Source organism: Thamnophis sirtalis, unplaced genomic scaffold (assembly GCF_051295495.1).
Source record: "Thamnophis sirtalis isolate CommonGarterSnake01/CBP01778 unplaced genomic scaffold, rThaSir2_p1.2 scaffold_3, whole genome shotgun sequence".
In the NCBI taxonomy this organism is placed as follows: Eukaryota; Metazoa; Chordata; class Lepidosauria; order Squamata; family Natricidae; genus Thamnophis; species Thamnophis sirtalis.
In genome coordinates, this window is record NW_028261383.1 from 133,637,487 (window position 1) to 133,654,128 (window position 16,642).

Consider the following 16,642-nt stretch of genomic DNA (forward strand, 5'->3'; position numbering starts at 1 on the left):
GAACTCAGGTACCTGAGTTCCTAGTTTCTAACTTGGTACCTTAATCACTACATCAAACTTGTTTTCTGATTGGAACAAAAAGCAGCTTAATTAAATGGTTTTATTACCATCCTAAAGGAATTGACAAAAAGATGCAGGAGAAGGCACAAGAACAGTAAATATTTTAAAGTTATAGTTTTCTCATCAGAATTCACAAATATAGGTAAAAATTTGCCTTAGTATTCCAAATCCACCATTCATATATTTACCTTCTCAGGAGTACTGTCTGCCCTCTCTTGTCTTATTTTTCCTTACCAAGCTGACTTTTTCTTTGCCTTTACTGTCTTCCTAATTTAGGTCAGTTGAATGAACAAGTCTATGAAATTATGGTAGAAATATCCATGATGTTCCAACGTGATGGGAACAAAAACATTGTCAACTAACACTTAACATTATGTGGCTTGCAGAGGAGGAGAGAGAGGAGTGGAAAGGGGGGAGAGGATAAAGAGAGAGGAAGGGGAAGTAGAGAAGAGAAGGATGACGGAGGGAAGAAAGGAGGTAGGGAGAGGGAGGAGAGAGGAAGAAGAAAGTGATGGATAAGGTACAAATATGGTGTATGGAGAGCAGAAGAGCCAATAATTGTTTTTGGGAGTTGATGGTAAGATAATTGACATAATATTCAATAATACAATATGATGTTGGCTATGTAATAGTATACCTGTGATTATATGCTATGAAAATGGAAAAATAAAAAACTTAATATGCAAACATTATGTGGTTTGCTACTGAGCATGCACAGAGTCCTCACTTTCTTCCAAGCTTGATGATAACTCCTTTCTCATGTGTGTCTAAGCATTGGCTTCATAAAGCTCAAGATTCAGAGAATACACTATACTGCTAGTAATGTATAAGAAAGTTAAAATGCTTTGTTCAACACAAATTGAATTTTTATTATGAAATGGCAAAAGCTTTCAGAAGTTACATCTTATAGCTTGAATAAGGTGTTATTGGACAAAAGTTCTGTTATCCAAGGGGGCTTTTACAGATTGGACAGAAACAGGATACTGACTAGTAGATGGTCAGATTATCTTTAGACTCTTGACTGAAAACAACGACAGCTGATGTGGTTAATAGTAAAGGGATGAGGAGCGCAGCAATCAAACACTCTCCAAGAAGATCACATTCCTCATCTCTAGAAAAACAATGCCTGGTGTATGAATCAAGTGAATTCGTCGTCTTGTATTTTGGATAAAGGGTTAAATGGTTCCAGGACAACAGGATATCTAGAGCAGCTCAAACATTACACATTCTTTTGAGCCATTTCGACTGAACTTAATAAAGATAATACCTACCTACCTACCTACCTACCTACCTACCTACCTACCTACCTACATACATACATACATACATACATACATTTGCCCATTCTTCTCAGCTAGAAACTGTGCTGGCCAGGTCAGGTCACCCTCCTCGGTTTTTGGATGTAGGTGTGGGGAGCAGCCATAGGGAGGTTTGGGAAAAGGAAGGGGGGGAAGGCCTCCGAGAGGATCATTAAATGCTGGAACAAGACTAATATGCCCCCCCCCACTTACACCATTCATAAACTGAAATGAAATATAAAATATATTCATAAATGAAATGAAACTAACATTGCCAACTTAAATAACTAAGTAATGAAATTAAAATCTAATACATTGCATAAATAACTGTTCACTGAGTTTCAGACTAATAAAGGTTCTGTCAAACAAGGCTGCAAGGCGGTTTTGCTATACACACTTCTTAAATTAAATTTCCCCTTCATGGGCTCCCTTTGAGTTCCATGGGCCCCGGAACAATGTACCGGCTTCACCCTCTCTCCTCAGGCCTGAGGGGGACGCAAGGAAGGAGGCCCCGGGAAGGCCTCGGCCGCAGGGACAGGGGCTGCGATGAAAAGCCCAGCAACCGTCGAATTCACACCCCCAGAGTAGCAAAGAGCGAGACGAGCAGCATATAAATTCAATAAGTAAGTTTCGGACTCATGGGAGCCTCCTCTCACTCATAAGACAAACCAGATACCCCCACCCCTTCCCGGCTCCGGAGGCTAAAGGGTATTCCAGCCCAGAGCGAGGGCGCCCTTGCGTTTCTTTCTCTCGCCGTCCTTTGCAGAGGATGCCTCGCTAAATGGCTCTCCTCCCGACCGCGAATTCGCAAATATTTACTCATACAGCGGACGTGGGTGTGAGAAGCTCTCGGCAGAAAGGGGAACGGCGCGTTCGGGCTCCTAATAAAGAAAGTCGGCGTTCTACCTTTCCTGGACAAACGTCTGAATTCCTTGAGAGTTTATTTTTCCCCCTCCCCCGCTCCCATCCCATCCTATCCAGCAGAGCGAGGCAAAGCTGCTGCAAGGACTTTCTCTCCCACCCACCCCCTCCCTCTTGTGGGCCAAGCCCGGCCTGCCGACGGACGGTCCCCGGGTGAACCTATCCTGCGGTTACACTGACAAGGCGGGCAGGAACAGGAAGCGAGCATTGTGTATTAAACTGGGTAGCCTTTCAAGTCCTGACAAAAGTCCGCAAATAAACCCAGCGCTGTGCAAACACGTGGTTCGGCGGCGAGAACCTGGCTGGCTTCCCCATCTCTCTCTCTCTCTCTCGCCTTTCCCAAGCGGGCAGGTTGGCGCGGCTGCTGGGCTGCGGGCGCCCGTGGCGTTGGCATCCAGCGCCTCCCCACAGGTGCGAAGCAGTCCCCGGGAGACTCCCGCTCTCCCCGCTTCCCCCGAGGGAACTAACGTTGGAGCGGGGCCAACTGGAGTGCCGATCTGGGATGGCGGCGGCCACTTGGCCGAGCCAGAGAGCCTGCAGGACGCGAGAGGAGCGGATGCGCTCCAAATAATGGGAAGCTGTTTTGTTTTGCTTTGGTTTTTTTTACGTTTTGACGGAGGGACGACGCGAAGCCAGGTTTTAACTAACAGAACTGTTTATTCAGGTTGACGGCGATTCAAGGAACGAAAACTCGCGCCAAGGTATTTATATTCTTTTTTAACCAATCACTGGCCGGGGACGAGACAGCAACCGCTGACGTCAGTCCCTCGGCCAATCAACAGTAACATTACGTCGGCAACACCCTCTGGAGCTCTCAGCCAATCAGAGAGCTAGAGAGTGTTACTGACAGCAAGAATAATTAACTAATATTTAACACCCCTTTCCCCCAGTTCTGCGCATGCCCGCAATGGAGCATGCGTAGTCCTTAAGGTACGCTGGGCGGCGCCGGACCCGCCCAGATTTTCTCAGTTCAGGGGAAGTCGTCGGCGGAGGAGGACCTCCTCGTGGTAGCTCCTCCCCGAAGGGAGTGTAGCTCCAAGGCACGCCCTTTCGGGAAGGCCCAGAAGGCGGGCTCAACTGCAACGGTAGGTGTAGCCGTGGGGGCGCGTCAATTGTCGTAGGGGGAATCCTCTGGGCAACGTCCTCGGATTGAGCTGTTGGGCTGGCGTCCCTTTGGGTGGCGCTTGGGTAAGCAGGGCCTGGTGTGGCGAAGGCCCTTGTTTGCGGACTGCCGGTTTGAGAACGCTGTTGTTGAAGCAGGAGGGGGCCTGGTGTGGCAAAGGCCCATGGATGTGGTCTCTCGGATTGAGGGCTTTGTGCTTGGTGCAGGTTGAGGCCTGGAGCGGCGAAGGCTTCACATTGCAACCCCGGTGCTGCGGTGTTGTCGCTCAGGGGTTCGCGGCCACCAGCCTGCGACGGGAGACGCCTCCTCAATTGATCCAGGTGGCGTCTCCATTGGGATCCATCAGCCAATTGGACCCTAAAAGAACAGGGGCCGGTCAGGGCAACGATAGCACCAGGCACCCATTTTGGTTCCCCCGTAAAAGACCGAGCCCACACTGGATCCCCTAGCTTAAAGGACCGGGGAGGGAGGACCCCCAGATTGCTCGGCTGATCCCCTGAATAGAGCGGATGAAGCCTATCCAGGGGAGTCCGCAGGCGCCTGCCCATCAAGAGCTCCGCGGGGCTTTTGTTGGTAGTTGGGCAGGGGGTGGAATGTTGGCTTAGCAGGTAAGCCGCCACCCTTGCCTGCCAGTCGCCCCGGTCCATGCGGCTCAGTGCCTCCTTAGCTGAGCGGACCGCCCGTTCTGCCCGGCCATTGCTGGCCGGGTGGTACGGGGCTATGGGCGCATGCCGGATCCCTTGCTCGGCCAAGAACTCCTGGAAAGCGGTGGATGTGAACTGGGGCCCATTGTCCGAGACCACCACGTCCGGCAACCCATGGGTTGCGAACATTTTCCGCAGGGCCCTGACCGTACTCTCGGCTGTGGTAGAGCCCATGAGGACTAGCTCCACCCACCGAGAGTAGGCATCCACCACTACCAGGAAGTTCTGGCCGTGGAAGGGACCGGCGAAATCGATGTGGAGGCGAGACCATGGGCCTCTCGGAGCCTCCCACTCACGAGCAGGCCCGGCTGGGGGGTTGGGCCTGGATAATTGACAGGTCGTGCAGCGGCCTACATGGGCCGCTATCTCTGTGTCCAGCAAGGGCCACCAGACATAGCTACGGGCCAATGCCTTCATTCGTGCTATGCCCGGGTGGTCCTTGTGGAGCAGATCCAGAACTAGTGGCCGGAGTGCGGTGGGGATCAGCACCCGATCCCCCCAGATGAGACATCCCCCGTGGAGGGAGATCTCCGCCTGGCGATTTTTAAAGGGCTGGAAGCCCTCTGCCACTTTGTCTGTTGGCCATCCTCTTAGAACCCAGGAAGAGACCTGGGACAAGATTGGATCGGCCTTTGTGTGGGCCGCTACGTCCGCGGCAGAGAGTGGGAACCCGGAGGCGGCAATGGAGAGGACTGAGAGAGAGGGAACGGGTGCGGTGTCCGTCTCCGGGAGTGGGCAACGGCTGAGGGCATCTGCATGCCCTAGCTGTTTGCCCGGACGGTACAGCAACGTATAAGAATACGCTGCGAGGAACTCCGTCCAGCGAGTCATGTGGGGGGATAGAATGGAGGGGGTCGGCTTGTCCCCCGCCAAAAGCCCAAGGAGTGGCTTATGGTCGGTGACAAGGGTAAAGTGCCGACCGTAGAGGTAGTCGTGGAACCTCTTAATCCCGGACACTGCAGCCAGAGCCTCCTTGTCGATCTGACTGTAGTTGCGCTCCGCCGAGGAGAGTGTCCGGGAATAAAAGGCCACAGGGGCTTCTGAGCCATTAGGGAGGATATGGCTCAGGACAGCCCCTACTCCGAATGGGGAGGCGTCACACGCCAACGTCAGAGGCATCCCATCATGATATTGAATGAGGACTGCCGATGACGTCAGTGTCTCTTTGACAGCCGCGAACGCATGCGCTTCGCGGCTTCCCCAGCGCCAGGCCGCGGATCGGTCGAGCAACCGATGCAGCGGCTCGGCTAGTGACGCCTTGTGAGGAATAAAGGGGGCGTAAAAATTAAGCAGCCCTAGGAACGCCTGTAGCTCCGCCCTGGAGGTGGGAGCAGGGGCGTTCTTAATGGCGGCAATTTTGGATGGAGTAGGGTGAATGCCTTGGGCATCTATTAAGAAGCCCAAGAATTCTACCCTAGGGACAGCAAATGAGCATTTGCTGCTTTTTAATTTTAATCCCGCGCCCCTGAAACGACAGAGGACCTTCCTTAATACTTCGATGAGTTCTGAGCGGCTCGTTGCAGCGATCAGAACGTCATCGAAATATGGAACTACCCCCGGAAGTCCATGGAGCAGGCGCTCCATGAGACTTTGGAAGATCCCCGGGGCCACGGATACGCCGAATTGTAGGCGGCGACAACGAAAAGCCCCACGATGGGTGACGATGGTCTGGGCAGCCGCCGCATCGTCATCCACCGGGAGCTGTTGATAGGCTTGCGCCATATCCAGTTTGGCGAATATGCAACCCTGCCCCAGGGAATGGAGCAGGTGTTGCACAACAGGGACTGGATAGGGGTTTGCCTGAAGGGCCAAGTTGATCGTCGACTTGTAGTCGGCGCAGATTCTCACCGAGCCATCCGGCTTGACCGGAAGAACTATGGGTGTCTCCCATGGAGCATGATCGACTGGCTCGATGACACCCTGCGCCAATAATTTGTCAAGTTCGGCGTCAACCTTGGCCCTTAAGGCAAAAGGCACCCTGCGGGCTTTCAGCCTAATGGGAGCAATCTGAGGATCTAAGCTAAGGGAGATGGGGGTTCCCTTATAACACCCGAGTTGTCCATCAAACACATCAGAGAACTCCTGTAGGACGTCCTCAATTGTTGAAATTTTTACTTGGTGTACCCCCCCAATGGACAATCCCAGTGCCTTAAACCAGTCAAGGCCAAGAAGAGCCGGCAAATCATTTTTTACAATGATGATTGGCAGCTCTCCCTCAAACTTGCCATACCTAACAGGAATAGGAAAGGATCCCAGAACAGGGATCAACTTTCCTTGGTAGTCCCTTAAGAGTACCCGGGATGGGGCTAACTTATTTTGGGAAACTGTAGGGCAGAGATGGGAGAACATGTCCCATGACAATAACGATCGGGAGGAGCCAGAGTCCACCTCCATCTGGCAAGGCTGACCTGCCAGGTGGACATTGGCTGTGATTTTGCGGTTGCCTGAGGAGGCCTGATTGATGGAAGTCTCCACTTCCTGCGGTTCGGAAACAGTGTGGCAGTCATCTCCTCTGCGAGCTGGTTTCGGTGGCTGCTGGCGGCGCTGCTGCGGCTTGGTTCTCTCATTAGCTTGGAAGAAGGCAGGGGCCGGCAAGGAGGCTCGGCACACTTGGGCGATGTGCCCCTGCCTCTGACAGCGGCGGCAGATTGCGTTTTTGAATTGGCAGGTTTGGCGGTCGTGGCGGCCTCCGCAGCTAAGGCAAGGCACCCTGGAGTTTTGCGGTGCGGCTGTAGATAGAGCAGGTGGCTTTCGCCGTGGTTGGGCACGGACTTGGTCGATGTTGTCTTGCTCCCGGACCTCACAAGGTGTAAAATCATCATAGTCAATGTCATGCACTTGTGAGGCCGGTGCCGGGTGAGTTGACAGCTGTAGCCGCTCCAAATCTGCTGTTGATTGCTCAGAGAGCTCAGCTGCTCTGGCGATCTCGACTGCCTGGAGTAGTGTGATGTCGTGATGACGGAACATGCGGCTTCTTAAATGTACATCCCGCACTCCGCACACGAACTGTTCGACTAGATTTTCTTCGAGGTTTGAAAAGTCACACTGAGCCGCCACAGTGCGCAGGGCCTCTAAAAATTGACTGATCGTCTCCCCCGGCTTCTGTACTCGTCTCCTGAACGCGAAGCTGCGGGCAATTTTGGACGGCGTTGGGGCATAGTGCCCCTTCAATTTCGCCATCAAGTTGTCCCAGCCTAATTTGTATGTGGGTCTGGGAGCAGCCATAGCTCTGGCTGAGGCAAACATCGAGGGTTCGCAGCATGATAAGAAGAAGCTGCACTTCTCCTCATCTGTTTGAGCCTGGTTTTTGGTAGCGATTAAATAAGTTTCAAACCGCTCCATGAATCCTTCCCAGGATTCGCCGGCGGAGCCGAAAGGAGCGAAAGGCGGCAATGAATTCATTTTAATTAAGAGTTCAGTAGGCTGACGTGTGAGGAGCGGAGTGACGGAGGTCGTGACAGGAAAAATTTTCCTCAGCGTTCGGTGCCGGCGCGGATAGCGACTTACAGCAGCTAGCTGAAATAACCTCTCTGTCTTCTAACCTAGGCTTGCGTGGAATCGCCGGATCCCACCCTCGTCGCCAGTTTTACGTTTTGACGGAGGGACGACGCGAAGCCAGGTTTTAACTAACAGAACTGTTTATTCAGGTTGACGGCGATTCAAGGAACGAAAACTCGCGCCAAGGTATTTATATTCTTTTTTAACCAATCACTGGCCGGGGACGAGACAGCAACCGCTGACGTCAGTCCCTCGGCCAATCAACAGTAACATTACGTCGGCAACACCCTCTGGAGCTCTCAGCCAATCAGAGAGCTAGAGAGTGTTACTGACAGCAAGAATAATTAACTAATATTTAACAGTTTTCCCAGGCGCCCGTTAACCGCGGTTTACCAGCCTTCCCGCTGCGGCTAAGTGCTCCTAAAACAAGGGTGACGGGGGAGAGCTTCTGTCTCTTGGTCTGTTTGGGGCCTATCGTAGCTCTTGCAGCGTTTTGATATTCGTCAGGTGGAGCTTGGTGACAGTGTCTCTGCTTGGCCAAGGAAGCCCGGAAGTGAGAAGGGCAATTGCTTAAAGCCACATGATTGCATGGAAGAGGTGGGCTTTGAGAGACCGAGGTCCACTTAAACAGAGTTGGAAGGGACCTTGGAGGTCATCTAGTCTAACCTCCTGCTCTCCCAGAAGACCTGTACTAGAGATTCGAACTGCTGACCGTTCTGATCCATAAGCTTAGTATCTTAGCCACTGAACCACCTACTCAGGCACTAATCTAATCAGGATAGACTTATCTATCTATTGGGGGGGGGGGTGTCTGGGTTGTCATTGGTGCAGATCATATCTACATAGCTTCCAAAGGACTTCCAGACCAGGCTTTATATTTTGCAATCCTCACTCCTGCAATCTTGGGATTGTGCTTAGTTGCAGTAGTGGCCTCTTCTCGCCTTTGCTTTCTCAGCAGTTTACCCCCCCCCCTTTTCTCCTTACCGCCGAGAAGCCATTGAGGAGGGGATGGCAGAATAAGCTGTCAGGGTCTCTTGACCTGTAGCGCTAGGAACCATCCATCCAACTAGGCCCTCAAATGAAAGCAGTCCTCAAGCATCCATGGACTGTTTCTGCATTTCTTTGGGGTGGACCTGGCTGTAAAACACACACACACTTCCAACTGTAAACTACCTACTTGTGAATAGTTAATGAGAAACAGAGCAGCTGGACTACATGTGTTGCCCTGCTTCAGCCTCTATAACCCTTTCCTTTCCAACTGATTCCAGCTGTTCACTCACAGCTGCTTCAGCCAGACACTTCTGAATCTGTCTTGCATGCTGCAGGCCATGATATCATTGATTGTTCCTTATGTCTTGTAAGCTGCAAAGAGAGGTTTATTACTAAATTGCATGAAGAAGCAAAGACCATAGGAAATATCCTTGGAAAGTCCTTAGCTAACTTCATCTGGGCTGAGCAACCACCCCACCCAGTCCCATTGTTGTTCTATTTTAGCTTGACAACAATAATAGCTGGGTTTCTAATTGATCTCCCCCTTTTACTGACATTCATCATCTACCAGAACATTTGATCCATCACCAGGGCCTAGCCTGTATTAACCTGGCTATACGAGACCCAACAGTCAAAGAGAAACTATTCATATGTTTATTGTTCTTGCTGAACTTGATACAAGGTGTCATTGGAAAGACAAAAACAAAACAAACAAACAAAACACTCTGGTTACTTCACTGGAGAGAATCCATAGATGAAAGGGACATCAATACAGTTGTCACAGTATTTAGAGAAAAGCTAAACCTCAAATGTTGTGCCTTTTAATTTGCAAAGAACATCTGATTGGCATGTCTGCCTTCTGTCAAATCAGAGTATTGTTCTCATACCTTTTGAAATAACGGAAGTGGCTTTTTTTCAGATTGGACTCTTTCCCTGCCCTACTTAGATATGTCAAAGATTGGATTGTTCGGGGAACTACTGAATGCAAAGCTTGTCCTCTAGCACAGAGCAATGACCTTCCTTATGTGATGTGTGATTATAAAGATTCATACTCTGCTTTACAGCCTTAATCAGGGCACAAACTTTACCCGTTCTTTTTCTGCACTGACCTTGATCTGCATGCCCCCTGGCAACCAGAGAGTCTCAAATTCCAGCTGAAAACTCTTTCCTTAAATTTTTCATTCTGTTGCTCTAATCGCTGCTTAACCTCAAGGAGAGCAGAGGCTGCTACGTGTTCCTTCAGATCTTGCTGTGATGAATCAGTGCAGGCATGTTGGCAGACACACCTGTCTAGGACAAATGAAGACATCGAGGAGCAAAGCTAAAGTAAAGCCAAGAGTTAACCAAGTCAAAAGGGGGGGGGGAAGCATAATGAGGAAATGGTAACAGCTGAAATGACATCATGATTCTAGGCTGAACCATATGTACTGAAGGTTGCTAGCTGTGAAACATGAGGTATGAAACTGGACCAGGGTAGAATAGCTGGCTTTTATTATGGTGTCCTGCCAGACTATTGGCTTTAGCACTTTAAACATAAAGCAGAAATGTGAGTGATAATTAATCCATATTCATGACCCTATGAATTTTTGCTGCACAGTGTCTTAAAGTGACAGGGATTACAGAGGGAAAGAGAATTTTTCTATTTCTCCTTCTTTCCTTTAGTTCCAGCCTGTGTTGAATCCCCAATGCACAGAAGTAAAGGATTGTTCCTCTCCTGTCCTCAGTGCTAATCCTGAGAAAGGCCTTAAAGTAAAGGTAAGGTTCCTCTCCACATACGTGCTAATTGTTCCCGACTCTAGGGGGCAGTGCTCATATCTGTTTCAAAGCAGAAGAGCCAGCACTGTCAAAAAACATCTCCGTGTTCATATGGCGGGCATGACTAAAAGCCAAAGGCACATTGAACCACTGTTACCTTCCCTCCAGAGATGTTTCTTATTTTTCTACTTGCATTTTTACATGCTTTCGAACTGCTAGGTTGGCAGAAGCTGGAACAAGTAACAGGAGCTCACTCCGTTACATGGCGCTAACGATTCGAACTGCTGACCTTTCTGATGGACAAGCTCAGTGTCTTAGCCACTGAGCCACCGCAGCCCTTTATTAAAAGGCCTTCTTAAAGGCCAATTCAGTTTGGCCCAGCAGTCTGGCTCCTCTCATGCTTAGTGCTTGGAAGCTGAGTTGTGTCGGAAAACAGGAACCCAAAAATATAGGGGAAAGGAGAAGAAAGACTTTCATGGAGAAACTGAGATCTCTGTTCTTCTGATTCTATCCCGCCTTCTCCTTCTGTGTGGCTGATCAAAGAGTTTGATTGTATGCAATGGGAGAACAGCCTCATCTTGCAGCTTGCTTGGGAGGGAGGGTGAGGAGGGGGCAGGAAATGGGACAACACAGAGAAGACTGTGCAGCAGCTGAACTCACATGCAAAAAGTAAGGAAGAGTAATTAAAGAATTTATACCTTATCCATGCAGGGCCATTATAATCATAGATATCAATTCTTTCCTGTGTCTGGTACTAAATTATAGTGTCTTGCTTACAGCCTCTGAAAAACATTACTTCTCAGATACTAGAGATGAAAGCACAAATCACTATTTCCTTTTACTAGTGGGGGACCGAGGCAGGGGAGTCAAGAAACAGGTCTGAGTGGAAATTTTGCCCCCAGAAGACTTGAATTATTTTGTCCACCTATGATATTCAACTTTTAAAAATGGAGGTTGGAGGGAATTCAGAAGCAAAAAGTGTGGAAGAAACAGACAAATATTTGAAATGAATAATCAGTAGTCAAAACTGAAAGGAAGCTCTGGAGAAGAAAACTTTGAGGTGGCATGTCATAAAAAATGAATGCTTTCCCCAATTGTTCTTACAGTGACAATTGCAGTGCTATTATTCAATTGTAGTCAAGGCACCAGATGTTTCACTTCAAAGACAAGCCACGGAGTTAAAAGAGACCTCAAATATATATTTGAGACAGAAAACTCTTACTGGTCCAGAAAATTGGGTCCCTGAAAGGTTGTAGCCAATAATCTCTCAGGAAAAAATGTTTACCATTGTCTGACTCATTCTGTACATTGTTGAAAAACTTGCACTATCGGAAATGGTTTCTAAATGTTTACCTAACATTGTTTTCTTTATAACTTGAACTTACTGTTTCAGGTCTGTCTTCTGGAACAACAGGAATAAATTTGCTTTATCTTCATGAGAGCTCTTTCAATATTTGAAGACGACTATCAGCTGGTTTTGCTTTATCTTTTCTCCAGATTAAATATACACATCTCCTCCCACCTTCTTTCATAGGACATGCCCGTTTTTCCCCCCTAGCAATCCTATTGTAATAGTGCATCTGTTGTGATCACAAATAGCATATGGACTATGGTTTTATAGTTATAAACACTGACAGGTTAGTAGTCATAATAAAATTATTCCATCATCAATATGTCAATTCTATTATATATCTGGTTTTTGAAAGATTCTCCACCAATACACACACACACACACACACACACACACACACACATACACATACACACACACACACACTGTTCAGCATGCTATGGCCATCTGGTTGCCATTAGAAATGAGGTCTTAGATTAGGTATGACCCAGCAATGATTATCTTCTATGGCTTCAAACTCTCATTTATCTGCTTCATTATTTAGCAAATATTTCTCCCTTCATTATATTTTTATATTTAACTTTTGAACATATATTTGTCTCAGCCAAAATGCATGATACTAGCAGAGTCCGTACTGTATTTTTCGAACTATAAGATGCCCCGGTGTATAAGACGCACCAAGGTTTCGAAGAGGTAAGTAAGAAAAAAAATTTTTGTCCTCCCCGGCCCACAGGAGCACTACAGATTTCAGCAGGGCTGGGGGAAGGCAAAAACACCACCATTTTTGTGAAAAACAGGTGAAAAATGGGCCCTTTTTTGTGTGTGTGTGCAAAAACAGCATTTTTGCCTTTCCCCAGCCCTGCTGAAGCCTGCAGAGTGCTTCTGGGGGCTGAGGGAAGGCAAAAATGCCTCAGTTTTTGCAAAAAAGAGCTGTTTTTCATAAAAACAGAAGCATTTTTGCCTCCCCCTTTGCTGCTGAACCCTGCAGAGAGCTTCTGGGGACGGGGGGAAGGCAAAAATGCCACCATTTTTGTGAAAAACGGTCCGGTTTTTTCCTGTTTTTCACAAAAATGGGATGCAGGGGCAGAGCTTCAGAAGGTCCAAAATGGCTGTATTCATTGTATAAGAGCACCAACATTTCCACACTTTTAGGGAGGAAAAAGGTGCGTCGTATACTCAGAAAAATACGGTATATTGTGATGCCTGTCACAGTAAAAGAAGGGAAAAGGCATTATCCTCAAGAATATTTGAAGAGACATACACCATACATTACTTATACTTTTATGGCCATGTCTTTTTGTGGGAGAGTTCCAAACACAGGTAAGTCCAGAACGTATGACAACAATGGAGCCCAAAATTTCCATTGCTAAACATGACAGTTGTTAAGTGAGTTTTGCCCCATTTTATGACCTCCTTGCCCCTGTTGTTAAAGGAACCACTAACTTAACACTAACTTAAATGTTAAATTAGTGACATGGTTGTAAGTGAATGGCTTCTCCATTAGCTTTGCTTGTCAGAAAGTTGCAAAAGGTGATCACATGACCCAGGGATACTTCATCTGTCATAAATACATGCCAGTTGCAAAGCATCTGGATTTTGATCACATGGCCACAGAGAGGCTGCAATGGTCATAAGTGTGAAAAATTGCCACAAGTCACAATTTTCAGTGCTATTGCAATTTTGAACTGTCACTAAATTAATGGTTGTAAGTTGAGGATTACCTTTATTGAGGGGTGTGTATGTATCTCCTCTGAACAACTATGAAGGCTTGGCTATTTCATGAAGTCTTGGTCAGAGGGCCACTTTGACTATCCCTCTGGATAGCAGAACCAGTTTTATTGGTCTGCTAGCCAGAGGGATCTAATATTGACTATTATTTATCAATTTTTATATAATCACTTTTGCAAGGTGTGTTTTTAATCTGTCTCATTTTAACCCAAATTAGAAATGTGGGGAGACATGCACAGCTCAGTCAGTTTGAATAGTTTATATGTGCTGTAAGTAAAATAAGTTAAAGTAAATAATAAAATAATTCTTAGATTTGGGGAAAACATTGTGGTTGTTTAATTGGAAATTTTAGGAACAATGTGGGTAACATGAAGACCAATGGTGAGATTCAATTTTTTTACTACCGGTTCTGTGGGTGTGGCTTGGAGGGCGTGGCAGGGGAAGGTTACTGCAAAATCCCCATTTCCTCCTGATCAGCTGGGACTCGGGAGGCAGAGAATAGATGGGGGCAGGGCCAGTCAGAGGTGGTATTTACCGGTTCTCTGAACTACTCAAAATTTCCGCTACCAATTCTCCAAAACTGGTCAGAACCGGCTGAATACCACCTCTAATGAAGACACATTTTGTACTCTTCTCCACGCATGCTGTTTGTTACTGGTTTTGCCTCAGAAATAGGTGCCTTATAAATTGAGTAGATGAGCAGGGTATTCTTGAGGCCTAACTCTGAAGCCTGCTCTCTATACAGAATCTTTGTCAGGGTCGTGTTTCCACTAGCAAACAAACCAATCTGTTGCTGAAAATTAAATGTAGTGTCAGAAGTAGAGAATGTAGTACCAAGCATCTTCCATTTTCATGAGCCTTTTCAGACCACAGTTTTGCAGTACATTGTTGGAACATGTCCCACAGGAGATGCTGAGCAGCGCACACACAAACACATTGGGCCTTTTCAGAGCTGTTTCACCACTTGCCTTTAGCTGTACTATTGGTACAGCTGTAATGAGGAAAAAACCACTCCAAAGACTTGCATTGCGGATGTATATCTGATCACACGCAGTAGGTTTGATTTCAGAATAGATGTATATGGGTTATACAGGCTGAGAATTCTAGGACTCGGAGGCTTAGCACATTTGGACGATAAAGTCAATGCCAGCTGTAGGTAGGCCTCACCCGTAGCCTTTCATTCTGTCAGGTCGCTTGAAAGTTTAATGGAGTAGAATCATTTTTGCTTGTAGTTATAACAGCAACTGTGGACTACAAAGGGAGACCTCATTTTGTTTGTTCCCTGCAGCTGAGAAAACCAGATATTTCTTTGTTCTCTGTGTGTTTCAGAAATAGATTGTTTTACACATCGGTAGCTACAGATAGTCTTCAACATACCTTTTGTTTTGTGACTGTTCGACATTGCAACGGCACTGAAAAAAGTGACTTATGACTATTTTTCACATTTATGACCGTTGATCAAAATTCAGATGCTTGCCAATTGGCTCCTATTTATGACGATTGCAGTGTCCAAGGGTCATGTGATCACCTTTTGCAACCTTGTGACAAGCAAAGTCAATGGGGGAGCCAGATTCACTTAACAACTGTGTTACTAACTTAACAACTATAGTGATTCACTTAACAACCATGGCAAGAAAGTTCGTAAAATGAAGCAAAACTTACTGTCTTGCTGAGCAACAGAAATTTTGAGCTTAATTGTAGTCATGCTGGGGACTCCTACAAATTAATTTTAAACAGTGAAAATGGTGGTCTTTTTTTTTTTTTTTTTTAAGCATTTGTTTATTTATTTCATTTTCATTTTCATTTTATACAATCACTTATATACTGTGCATAAAAAAAAAGGAAAAAAAAACCCAACATAACACTTCATTCCCCCATACACCCTCTCTTCTCCCCCTCCAACTTTCCTTTCACCCCTCCAGCATTCCCCTCTTCTACTTCCCTACCCCCTCAGACATCTCCCCCTCCCTCCATCTCACCCTCCTTACATTCCCTCTCACTCCCTCTTACTTCTCCCTTCTCTTTCCCTCTTCTCCTCACTTTGGTGTATCCATACAATTCAGTTTGTTTTTAAAATAAAAGTAGAAAAAGAAAAAAAGAAAAAAAAGAAAAACGAGCCGCAGTATACAAGTGAATTCTTATTGTTCTAAGGATTGAAACTGTAATTCCACCCTCCCCCCTCCCCCCTATAATCCCCCCTCCCTAACCCCCTTACGGCTTCGCAGGTCCCATACCCGGCATAATTCTTTAACAAGCATTTGAGTATAATAAGGCCAGCTAACTTTAAAATTAAAAAAATAAGATAAAAGTAAAGCCAAAAAGAAAAAGGAAAAATAGTAGAAAATAAGAAATTTAAAAAAAAAACACACAGTGAAAATGGTAACCTCACAGGAGACTGTATCTTAAAATGATTTGTATTTGTATTTGTATTTTATTATTTCTATGCCGCCCTTCTCCGGGAGGACTCAGGGCGACGAACAATTCAAGGGGGAAAAAAGGGGGAACATAAAAGACAAAATACAAATAATAAAAATAGACAACAGTCGCACAACCATACATGTCGAGAGGGGAGGGAACTCATCACCCCCAGGCCTGCCGGCAAAGCCAGGTTTTGACGGCTTTTCAGAAGGCCTGGAGAGAGGTGAGGATCCGAATCCCTGCAGGGAGTTCATTCCAGAGGGCCGGAGCTGCCACAGAGAAGGCCCTCCCCCGGGTAATAGCCAGGTGGCATTGGCTGGTAGATGGCACCTGGAGGAGGCCAACCCTGTGAGATCTAATGGATCTGTGGGAGGTAATTGGCAGCAGGCGGTCTCTCAAGTACCCAGATCCAATACCATGAAGGGCTTTATAAGTTATGACTAGCACCTTGAAGCGTATCCGGAGACTGATCGGTAACCAGTGCAGCTCGCGGAGGATAGGTGTAACAATCGCTCGCGCGGCTGCGTTCTGGACGAGTTGAAGTCTCCGAATACTCTTCAAGGGCTGCCCCATGTAGAACGCATTGCAGTAGTCCAGTCTTGAGGTCATGAGGGCGTGATAATGTATTTTTAGTATTCAATAAATGTATGTCTTCATTTCCAGACAAATAAAACAGTTTTGGTTTTAATTCTCCTGGTTTCAAGAAATCTAAAAGAAAGTTTGTAGAAAAGACTTTCATAATTATTTTTACCTTTTAAGAAAAAGGAAAAAAGAGCACACAGTCCTTTCCTAACTG

General features: G+C 46.8%; 1 protein-coding gene and 1 long non-coding RNA gene across 3 annotated transcripts; one reads left to right on the forward strand and one right to left on the reverse strand.

Annotated features, from left to right (window-relative positions):
- Positions 1 to 2,608: 2,608 nt before the first annotated feature.
- LOC148048186 (uncharacterized) lies at positions 2,609 to 11,979 on the forward strand. 2 transcript variants are annotated; one of them, XR_015695812.1, is made up of 3 exons: positions 2,609 to 2,690; positions 10,257 to 10,349; positions 11,743 to 11,979. It is a non-coding gene; the product is annotated as an uncharacterized LOC148048186 (long non-coding RNA). The 2 variants fall into 2 exon arrangements; XR_015695811.1 differs by lacking the exon at positions 2,609 to 2,690 and adding an exon at positions 9,828 to 9,920.
- Positions 3,326 to 7,917, reverse strand: LOC148048187 (uncharacterized). Its single transcript, XM_087710168.1, has 2 exons — positions 6,515 to 7,917; positions 3,326 to 3,759 (listed from the first exon to the last, which is right to left on the reverse strand). Exons 1-2 carry the CDS (start codon positions 7,506 to 7,508, stop codon positions 3,710 to 3,712), a joined length of 1,044 nt encoding a protein of 347 aa, XP_087566294.1. The 5' UTR covers positions 7,509 to 7,917; the 3' UTR covers positions 3,326 to 3,709.
- Positions 11,980 to 16,642: the final 4,663 nt, after the last annotated feature.

Bases quoted from the DNA above. Each gene is read 5' to 3' on its own strand.
- LOC148048187 (XM_087710168.1), bottom strand. From the start codon at position 7,508: ATGAATTCATTGCCGCCTTTCGCTCCTTTCGGCTCCGCCGGCGAATCC. The intron at 3,760-6,514 runs GTCAGCCTTGCC...CTGTTCTTTTAG, and splicing joins AGCCAATGTCCACCTGGCAG to GGTCCAATTGGCTGATGGAT.